Consider the following 11,657-nt stretch of genomic DNA (forward strand, 5'->3'; position numbering starts at 1 on the left):
GGATCTAATTGCACTTCACGCTCTAAATTTTTGATGATTCAATTTATCGTTTTATCGTTCTTGGGCGGAACGGGGGATATCTCGATCAGGGGAGAGAACGGGGAAATACCATATGACCCAATATATCTGACAAGTCGCACTATACGTCAACCCAAAGTGGATTTGCCTCTCCAGGAACTCGGAAGGGAACTTTCGGAACACCAATAGGCATTAAATGAAAGAAAGAACTAAATACTATATTTCACTTTGAGGTGGAAACGTAACAATTTTTTTATTGTCTTTAGAATATTCATATTGGTTCTTATCGTATTTATTTTATCCATAGATTCTAAAAATTCATAAAGAAAGGCAGAATGAATAAACTCAAATTATTACGATTAGGTCTTTCTAATGATAAATAAGTATGGACTCATTCGCTCATAGAAAATGAGATCAACTCCCCCATTGCGTATTGGTACTTATCGAGTATAGAATAAATCTGCTTCTCTTTGTTCCTACGAATAGAATTGTTCCATTATTACCACCAGAATAGAACACCTTTGATTCGGAAATAATCGACTGAACAAGAGTGGTCCATAGGATAGTCATATTATAGTCTTTTCCAATGCAATAAAGTTACGTAGTGTCTATTTATCTTTGATATAAGGGGTATTTCCATGGGTTTGCCTTGGTATCGTGCTCATATCGTTGTATTGAATGATCCCAATCGGTTACTTTCTGTTCATATAATGCATATAGCTCTGGTTGCTGGTTGGGCCGGTTTGATGGCTCTGTATGAATTAGCGGTTTTTGATCCTTCTGATCCTGTTCTTGATCCAATGTGGAGACAGGGTATGTTCGTTATACCCTTCATGACTCGTTTAGGAATAACCAATTCATGGGGTGGTTGGACTATCACAGGGGGGACTGTAACGAATCCAGGTATTTGGAGTTATGAAGGTGTAGCGGGAGCACATATTGTGTTTTCTGGGTTATGCTTTTTGGCAGCTATCTGGCATTGGGTGTATTAGGATCTAGAAATATTTTGTGATGAACGTATAGGAAAACCCTCTTTGGATTTGCCAAAGATCTTTGGAATTCATTTATTTCTCTCAGGGGTAGCTTGCTTTGGTTTTGGTGCATTTCATGTAACAGGCTTCTATGGTCCTGGAATATGGGTGTCCGATCCTTATGGACTAATGGGAAAAGTACAACCTGTAAATCCAGCATGGGGCGTGGAAGGTTTTGATCCTTTTGTTCCAGGAGGAATAGCCTCTCATCATATTGCAGCAGGAACATTGGGCATATTAACGGGCCTATTCCATCTTAGCGTCCGTCCACCACAATGTCTATACAAAGGATTGCGTATGGGAAATATTGAAACCATCCTTTCTAGTAGTATTGTTGTTGTCTTTTTTGCAGCTTTGTGGTTGCCGGAACTATGTGGTATGGTTCGGCAACTACCCCGATTGAATTATTTGGGCCCACTCGTTATCAATGGGATCAGGGGTACTTCCAGCAAGAAATATATCAAAGAGTTAGTGCTGGGCTAGCAGAAAATCAAAGTTTATCAGAAGCCTGGTCTAAAATTCCTGAAAAATTAGCTTTTTATGATTACATCAGCAATAATCCGGTAAAAGAAGGATTATTCAGAGCAGGCTCAATGGATAACGGGGATGGAATAGCAGTTGGATGGTTAGGACACCCTATCTTTAGAGATAAAGAAGGGCGTGAACTTTTAGTATGTCGTATGCCTACTTTTTTTGAAACATTTCCGGTTATTTTAGTAGATGGTGATGGAATTGTTAGGGCCGATGTTCCTTTTAGAAGGGCAGAATCGAAGTATAGTGTTGAACAAGTAGGTGTAATTGTTGAGTTCTACGGCGGTGAACTCAACGGCGTCAGTTATAGTGATCCTGCTACTGTGAAAAAATATGCTAGACATGGTCAATTGGGTGAAATTTTCGAATTAGACCGTGCTACTTTGAAATCCGACGGTGTTTTTTGTAGCAGTCCAAGGGGTTGGTTTACTTTTGGGCATGCTTCGTTTGCTTTGTTCTTCTTCTTTGAACACATTTGGCATGGTGCTAGAACCTTGTTCAGAGATGTTTTTGCTAGTATTGACCCAGATTTAGATGCTCAAGTCGAATTTGGGGCATTCCAAAAACTTGGAGATCCAACTACTAAAAGACAGGCAGCCTGATACAACATTGCTTTGGTATCTTTCTTTTTCCCTTATTTTCTTTCTTTTACTTTTATTGACATAGGGTACCAGAGAAATGTTTATTTGAATCAACTTCGTTTTTACTCTTGTTCGTTCTTTATCTGGAAGATGATAAAAAAAAAAAAGAAAATAAAAAAAAAAAAACAGGTACGAAAGCTATAATTGTAAACCACGATCGAATCTATGGAAGCATTGGTTTATACATTCCTCTTAGTCTCGACTCTAGGGATAATTTTTTTTGCTATCTTTTTCGAGAACCGCCTAAAGTTCCAACTAAAAAGAACTAAAAAGGTGAAATAATTTTTCATTATCTCAGTTGAAGTACTGAGCCTCCCGATATCGGGAGGCTCAGTACTTCAACTAGTCTCCATGTTCCTCGAATGGATCTCTTAGTTGTTGAGAAGGTTGCCCAAAAGCGGTATATAAGGCGTACCCAGTAAAACTTACAAGTAAACCAGATATAAAGATGGCGACTAGGGTTGCTGTTTCCATTCTTATCATATTTATATAATTTCAAGACCCCAATGGATCTATGATAGGATCGTTCATTTACAACGGAATGGTATACAAAGTCAACAGATCTTAATGAATACAATAGGATTTGAGAACAGTTCTAAATCTGGTCCAAGACGAACTGTAGTAGGAGATTTATTAAAACCAATGAATTCGGAATACGGTAAAGTAGCTCCTGGGTAGGGAACTACTCCTTTGATGGGTGTCGCAATGGCCTTATTTGCGGTATTTCTATCTATTATTTTGGAGATTTATAATTTTTCCATTTTATTGGATGGAATTTCAATGAATTAGATCTATAAGAACCGCGAAGTCCTTACTTTTGAGTCCAAAATGAATCATTTAGAGCTCTGATTTATAGTACATTCTATTTTGTTTTGGTAGTTCGATCGTGGAATTTCTTTGTTTCTGTATTTCCGGAGTATGAGTGTGTGACTTGTTATAATTGATCCTATTGATAGTACAGAGAATGAGTCTGTCATCTTGATAGAGATGATTCTACTTCGTCAGATATTTATTCTAATATTTGGAACAGGAAACAGATTAAGAAATATTTGAACTATGATTCATACTTAATATTCAGACCCCGTGTCCGGGCTCCAAAAAATTTTCAAACAAAGAATTCGAATTTCTAAATCGAAAGATTCTTTTCTTTCAACCCCTAATTTATATTTTGACCAAAAGCAAAACCTTTCTTTGAATTTTTAGTCATTCTATTTATTCAGGGAATAAGTGATGATCCGAGGATTCTTACTCAGAGAATCCTTGATTTGATTTAGGTTAGGTTTTTTTTATTGAATCATCGCGGTTCTAGTATGAATCTGAGGTTTTAATCGATTCATAGGGTCTTAACAAGAGAATTCCTATCAATAATAAAGAAAACAAAGAATAAAAGACATATTCCACAAAAATAAATTCTAGAAACAAATAGGGAAAAAGAGAATTCAAGAGGCCTATAAGTATCAAAATAAAGATAAAGACGACTGCGCCAACTTGATATTTTGGTATTATCGCCACAAAGAAGAGCTTTCGTATTTTCCAGAGAAGATGGGATCAGAACTTAATAACTTTAAAACTTTCTATTCCATATCCGTTACAACTAGTATTTGGGTGTTTTTACTTGAGTTGTACGAGATGAAAGTCTCATATATGGTTCTCGGGGGGGATTTCCGCCTATCTCAATAAAGTATATGATTGGTTCGAAGAACGTCTCGAGATTCAAGCAATTGCGGATGATATAACTAGTAAATACGTTTCCCCCCACGTCAATATATTTTATTGTTTAGGGGGAATTACGCTTAATTGTTTTTTAGTACAAGTAGCTACTGGGTTTGCTATGAATTTTTACTACCGGCCGACCATTACTGAGGCTTTTGCTTCTGTTCAATACATAATGACTGAAGCCAACTTTGGTTGGTTAATCCGATCAGTTCATCAATGGTCGGCCAGTATGATGGTCCTAATGATGATCCTGCATGTATTTTGTGTGTATCTCACCGTCGGATTTAAAAAACCTCGCAAATTAACTTGGGTTACAGGTGTGGTTCTGGCTGTATTAACCGCGTCTTTTGGCGTAACTGGTTATTCCTTACCTCGGGACCAAATTGGTTATTGGGCAGTGAAAATAGTAACAGGTGTCCCTGACGCTATTCCTGTAATAGGATCACCTTTGGTCGAATTATTGCGCGAAAGCGCTAGTGTGGGACAATCTACTTTGACTCGTTTTTATAGTTTACACACTTTTGTATTGCCACTTCTTACTGCCGTATTTATGTTAATGCACTTTCCAATGATACGTAAACAGGGTATTTCTGGGCCTTTATAGATAGAGCAAAAAAAATATATCCTAAATATTTGTAATCAATCATTTATCACTTGGTGGAGGAATATATAGTATTTCATTGCTACAAGTATGGATTATTGAAAATAATAAGACATGGATTTGGATATTTCCCTTTAACTATTTATGTCAACTAAATGGGTGGATTGAAGGGAATTTTATGAAGAGAAAATAGATTATGGGAGTGTGTGACTTAAATTATTGATTGGTCTGTGTAGATATATGCCTGCCACATGGGAATTCACAACCAAATGTGTCTTTGTTCCAATCGTTGTGTAAGCCCTATACAAAGGATAGGCTGGTTCGCTTAAAGGAAATCTTTTCTATGATCAGGTCTGAATCATGTTGTACATGAGCAGGCTCCGTAAGGTCCAGTATAAGTGAACTAGATAAAATGGAATCAAGATTCCATTTTATCTAGTTCACTTATAAGATTTAATAGTATGTAAATGTATTCATTTTCTCTGCATTGACACGATCAATACTACTATCGGAGTGAAACAAGGGATCTAAAGAAGAAGAGAGGCTAGACTATATTAGTAACAAGCAAACCTTGTATGTGTATCTCTAAGAATTTTGGGGATAAATACCAATTAGAAGGTCTAAGACGACCCAGAAAGCACTTGATCATATCATGATCTGATTTGTAAGCCTACTCGGGTCTTGAGTATTTACTTGTAAGAACGGAATTCTTTGTTTTGTAATGGATAGTTGCAATTCCATAAAAAAAGAATTCAGTCAAATTTTTCTTACATTGAACCATTCCTCTATCATATATGTGGATGTGTAAAGACAGGTACCATATATATATTTTATATGGATATATGGATTCATTTGGTTCTTTTTATTCTTGCTCGAGCTGGATGATTAAAAATTATTATGTCCAGTTCCCTCGGGGGATGGATCTATAAGAATTCACCTATCCCAATAACAAAAAAACCTGACTTGAATGATCTTGTATTAAGAGCTAAATTGGCTAAAGGTATGGGTCATAATTATTATGGAGAGCCTGCATGGCGCAAAGATCTTTTATATATTTTTTCAGTAGTAATTCTAGGTACTATTGCATGTAATGTAGGCTTAGCCATTTTAGAACCATCAATGATTGGTGAACCGGCAGATCCATTTGCAACCCCTTTGGAAATCTTACCTGAATGGTATTTCTTTCCTGCATTTCAAATACTTCATACAGTGCCCAATAAATTATTGGGGGTTCTTTTAATGGTTTCAGTACCTGCGGGATTATTAACAGTACCTTTTTTAGAGAATGTTAATAAATTCCAAAATCCATTTCGCCGTCCAGTAGCGACGACTGTCTTTTTGATTGGTACCGCAGTCGCCCTTTGGTTGGGCATTGGTGCAACATTACCTATTGATAAATTCCTAACTTTAGATCGTTTTTAAAAATTTTTATTTTTAATTGATTCAATTGTGAAATAACAAGACATGTGTATCTAGGGAATAGTTTCTTCAAAGCGAATTCTCCCTAGATACATCTAGTCAATTTAATTCTGAATTTATTTCTAATATATGATATATTAATTGTGCTAAAGATTTCAATCTATTTTGACTAAATAAGTCCAATAGATTTAAAACTTATTTTTTGTTAAATCAATTACGAAATATTTTTCTAAAGTACCCAATATCTGTTTTATATCTTCGCTACGAAAATGTTCAATTTTCATAAGATCTTCTTGGCTGTTATTCAAAAGGTCCAATAATGTATATATATTGGACATTTTGATGCAATTATAGATCCTTGAAGGCAATTCTGATTGGTCAATAAAAATCGATTTCAATGTTTTTTTTTTTTTTGTTTTTTATGAGTTTAGCCAATTTATCATGAAAGGTAAAAGGGGATAAAGGAACCTTGTGTTGATTGTCTTGTAAATATAAATTATCTTCCTCCATATGTAAAAAGGGAATAAATAAATCAATTAAATTTTGGAATGCTTCATGAAGTGCTTCTTTCGGAGTTAAACATCCGTTTGTCCATATTTCGATAAAAAGTATCTCTTGTTTTTCATTTCCATTCCCATGAGAATGAATACTATGATTCGCGTTTCGAACAGGCATGAATATAGCATCTATAGGATAACTTCCATCTTAAAAGTTATGTGGCATTTTTATAAGATATCCACGATTTCTCTCTATTTGTAATCCAATACAAAAATCAATTGGTTCTGTTAAACTAGCTATATGTTGTGTATTATCAACGGTTTCTACATAAGGCAGAAAGATGATATCTTGAGCAGTTACATATCTAGGACCCTTGACACAAATAGGCGCGTCAGAAGTTCCATATAGATTACTTATCAATACAATTTCTTTCAAATTCATTAAAATTTCATGTACCGATTCTTGAATGCCCGTTATGGTAGAATATTCATGTGGGACTTTCTCAGATTTTACACGTGTGATACATGTTCCTTCTATTTCTCCAAGTAAAGCTCTTCGCATCGCAATGCCTATTGTGTCGTCTTGGCCTTTCATAAGTGGAGACAGAATAAAGCGTCCATAATAAAGGCGTTTACTGTCTGTTCTCGATTCAACACACTTCCACTATCGTGTCCGAGTAGATACTGTTACTTTCTCTCAAACCATAGTACTATTATTTGATTAGATCATCGAATCTTTTATTTCTCTTGAGATTTCTTCAATGTTTAGCTCTACACACGTCTTTTTTTCGGAGGTCTACAGCCATTATGTGGCATAGGAGTTACATCCCGTACGAAAGTTAATAGTATACCACTTCGACGAATAGCTCATAATGTTGCATCTCTTCCGATACCGGGACCTTTTATCATGACTTCTGCTCGTTGCATACCTTGATCCACTACGGTACGGATAGCGTTTGCTGCTGCGGTTTGAGCAGCAAACGGTGTTCCTCTTCTCGTACCTTTGAATCCAGAAGTACCAGCGGAGGACCAAGAAACTACTTGACCCCGTACATCTGTAACAGTGACAATGGTATTATTGAAACTTGCTTGAACATGAATAACTCCCTTTGGTATTCTACGTGCACCCTTACGTGAACCAATATGTCCATTCCTACGCGAACTAATTTTCGGTATAGCTTTTGCCATATTTTATCATCTCATAAATATGAGTCAGAGATATATGGATATATCCATTTTATGTCAAAACAGATTCTTTATTTATACATCGGCACTTTTGGCAAGTTTGATTATCCCTGTCTTTGTTTATGTCTCGGGCTAGAACGAATTACTATAATTCGTCCCCACCGACGGATTAGTCAACATTTTTCACAAATTTTACGAACGAAAGCTCTTATTTTCATATTTTTCATTCCTTACCTTAATTCTTAATCTATTTCTTGGAAGAATATAAATTTCTTGAAATTTTTCATCTCGAATTGTATTCCCCCGGAAAGGAATGGTGAAGTTGAAAACCTAATCCTTTAAATCTTTGTTGTGTAGTCGATAAATTATACGCCCTTTGGTTGAATCATAAGGACTTACTTCAATTTTTACTCTATCTCCTGGCAGTATCCGTATAAAACTATGTTGGATCTTTCCTGAAACAGAATTGAGAATCAGATCTAAACGAATCGGGAATAGACCATTGGGAAGCGATTCAGTAATTAAAGCTTTATGACTCCATTTTGGTTCTTAAAATTCCCTTAAGGTATCAACTAATTAGAAAGATATTAGACAACCCCCCTTTTTCTTTTTCACAAATTTAACAAATAGGAAGTTTCAAATCCAATTTTGATATTATAAAGGATTACCAGATATAACACAAAATTTCTCCACCTATTCCTTCTAGTCAATCCTCTCGGTCTATCATTATGCCTCGAGAAGTAGAAAGAATGTGTAGAGAATTGAATTAGCTTTCCAATGATACCAATTCTACCAAAATCCGACACCCGATCAAGAAGTTATGGCTTTGCAAAGTGGAGTGCGTCGCTTAACAAATCACCTAAGGCTACTGAATGGTTATGCCATAAGTTGTGCGATGCACAACCTAACTTATACCATAAGTTGTGCGACACACAGCCTAGCTTACGCGATAAGTTGTGCGCCGCATATCTTAAGGCCCAAGTGACGAAACACCCTCTTTTTGAGTTATTTTAAGGGCAGAATGGGTATTTCCCACCCCTATATAAGCCTATAACACGGGATTTAGCCCCAATTCAACCAAAATATAGTCACTTCTCTCAAAATTCTCTCAAGAACAAGTTAGGGTTCTCAATTGAGGATTTAAATTCAAGAAAATTCCACCATAAATCTTCGTAAAATCACATACTAAGGTATGCATAGTGTTCATTCATGGATTCCTTTGGTCCATAAAGCCCAAGAATCAAGTTTTAAACTATAGATTATGATATTCATGTTATGGGTTGATTATGTTCATGTGGTTGTTGTTGTATAATTCCCAAATTGGAATCTTTATGTGTTTTTATGAAAATATGTTAGCATATGAGTTGAAAACCATGAATTTTAGTTGGTTATGATATGTTAATTTGAGGATTATGCCATGCCTTAAGTCATGCAACCTAAGTGTTTGAAAAAATGCATAAGAGATTAGAAATTATGTAATATAGCTCAATTGTGATTTATGTGATAGATTCATATTTTACCCTTATGTTCAAATGACTCTCATACTATTGATGTGCAACGTAGATGTTTGTTGGAATGCTCATGATGTTAGATTATGAAATTTTGACATTGAGTATATACATTCCTACCATGTACAAAATCATGATAACCATGTACTTCATGAAATCCCCAACTTATTGTATTATGGATTGTTGATGTTGGTCATGTATTCAAAAATATCATGCCTTGTCAGTTTCCTTCTATCGAGTCCTGGGGGTACTTATACCCGATAATTTAGCTGTGTGCCTAGAGCCAGTGTCGTATTTTCATGATATCCTCAGTCAAGCCATGTTCAGTAGAATTCAGTCAGTCATATGACTCAGGAAAACTCAGTAATCCCAGTAATCTCAGAAAGCTCAGTAATTCTGTTCAGTAGTATTCCTTCAGTCAACGAAACTCAATGAACTCATTCCAGTTCAATTCAGTTAATCATGTTCAGTGTCTATTCATATGGGAGTAAGATTTAGCACCGAGTGAACCCAAGGATGAGGACACACACTAATAATTGAGGGTGTGATCCTTAGAAGTAATCCTTACGTTCCAGAACTATGTAGCCAGCATAGGTTGAGACATCAACACTAACAGATGAGGGTTGATGAGGTGGATAAACACTGTCAGATGGGGGTCTCACCATTCTCTTTTAGAGACACTGCCAGATGAGGGTCACCCACAACTTGTCTTTACCAGTGGCGCGGTATTGACACCTTTCCAATTGGGGTTACAGATTGGATCCCAACTCAACTATAATGCGTTATTTGGGGCATATTGGTTAGATGACTACTTCCCACAGTCTAAATCTCAGTAAAAGAACTCAAATAGTTCTTCAGATTTTAGGACTGTCAGATATAGTCAACTCAGCATAGTACGAAACTCTGCTAGTTCCATCAGAACCTAGACTGTCAGATACAGTCACTCAGTATCAGTTATATCAGTTATCAGTAACTCATGTTATCAGTAATCAGACTCAGTAGTCAGTACCATCATGAATTCAGTTATAGGCACTTATTCATGCATGTATTCTCGCATTCATGTTAAACAGTCAGTTAGCATTTTTTATGCATTTGAACCATTTGCATTCAGCCTACCTCACATGCATACCAGTACATTCAATCGTATTGATGCATTTGTGCTATGGTGTTTTATTCTATACCATAGGTTCAGAAGCACGAGCTCTAGAGCATCAGTAGCATTCCAGTTTTAGCAGTCAGAGTTAGCAGTGAGTCCTCATCCTTCGAGGACATGATCATTACTTTATTTCTTCATTACATTGTTTATTTCAGTAGTTGAAGTTAGTTAGGGACATGTCCCATCAACTTCTTATTCAGATAGTTCAGTTTTAGAGGCTTTTCAGACTATAGTATGTTCAGACAGTTTTGTTTCAGTTTGTTTTGGTATTGATATACCATACTTTTAGATGTTATGTTTTATTAGTTTTGAACCTTATGGTCTTTCAGCCTTTATTTCCACATTTATACAATATATTATGTAGTGTTCAGGTACAGATATCAGTCATGGATTAGCTTGTGGTCCTTCGGGGTCATAAGCACCGTGTGGCATTTTGGGTACCAGATTTAGTGCGTTACAAAAGGTTTTGGAACTCTATAAATAGAAGGTTCCCCTTCTCATACCATAACACAATAGCATCCACAATGTAGTCCTTAAAGAGTTTTGTTTAGGAGGAGATTTTCTCCCAATAGGTTTTAAGTTTTTCTCAATATTATTTTTAATATGTAGGTCGTTTGACCAAATCATATTAATATATATGTTTTTAGTATATTTTTTTTTGTTATCTGAATTATCATTCTATGGTTTGCATGCAAACTTTAAGCCTCCGCATGTCGCTCTCTCAATTTCGAACCCAACATTAAGTTTTATTTTTAAGTCTATAATTTCTTTTGGTTAAATGAATAACTTTGTAGTTGGAAATTTGCTAATTATTTATTAGCTTTCGTATCTTTCATTTTCACAGTGATATTTATGTTTTTATTTCACTTGAAAAAGAAAAAGATGCTCTTAAATGGTGAAAGACTTGTGGAAGTGGATATCGGCAGGAGCTTGGATAATTATGCATTGGTTCCATCTTTCTTTTTATTTTTAATTAATGATTAAAAATATAATAATATGTGTATTGCCTTATTTCTATATCTATATATAATGCCTCTTAAATTCAATTTTTCAGTCTATAGTTCCTTTTGGTTCAAATGAATAATTTATAGTTGAAAATTTACTAATCATTAATTAAGTTTCTTAAAAATTTATATACACAAAAAAGAACCATTTATGTTTTGTTTATTTATTTTTTTTAAAATTTAAAAAAAATAATGTATTTATCTGATTTATTTTTAAAAAAAATTATACACATCAAAAAAAGAAACCTTTATATTTTATTTATTTCTTTTTTTTCTTTCTTTCTAACTTTGAGAAATAGTGTTTTATCTGATTTATTTTTAATCATTATAATTACAAGAATAAATATTTT

At 35.0% G+C, this 11,657-nt stretch overlaps 2 protein-coding genes and 2 pseudogenes across 2 annotated transcripts; 3 read left to right on the forward strand and 1 right to left on the reverse strand.

Annotated features, from left to right (window-relative positions):
• Nucleotides 1–87: 87 nt before the first annotated feature.
• Nucleotides 88–3,633, forward strand: LOC124887688 (annotated as a pseudogene).
• On the forward strand, nucleotides 2,927–4,676 carry LOC124898155 (cytochrome b6-like). Its single transcript, XM_047411830.1, has 2 exons — nucleotides 2,927–2,941; nucleotides 3,858–4,676. The coding sequence occupies exons 1-2, from the start codon at nucleotides 2,927–2,929 to the stop codon at nucleotides 4,539–4,541; spliced, it is 699 nt and encodes a 232-aa protein (XP_047267786.1). The 3' UTR covers nucleotides 4,542–4,676.
• A 465-nt stretch (nucleotides 4,677–5,141) lies between these two features.
• Nucleotides 5,142–5,960, forward strand: LOC107858555 (cytochrome b6-f complex subunit 4). Its single transcript, XM_047397567.1, has one exon. It carries the CDS (start codon nucleotides 5,436–5,438, stop codon nucleotides 5,958–5,960), a length of 525 nt encoding a protein of 174 aa, XP_047253523.1. The 5' UTR covers nucleotides 5,142–5,435.
• Nucleotides 5,961–7,206: 1,246 nt separating this feature from the next.
• LOC124887689 lies at nucleotides 7,207–7,676 on the reverse strand (annotated as a pseudogene).
• Between the last annotated feature and the right edge of the window lie 3,981 nt (nucleotides 7,677–11,657).

The sequence above is a fragment of the Capsicum annuum genome, chromosome 1, assembly GCF_002878395.1.
Source record: "Capsicum annuum cultivar UCD-10X-F1 chromosome 1, UCD10Xv1.1, whole genome shotgun sequence".
Lineage (NCBI taxonomy): Eukaryota > Viridiplantae > Streptophyta > Magnoliopsida > Solanales > Solanaceae > Capsicum > Capsicum annuum.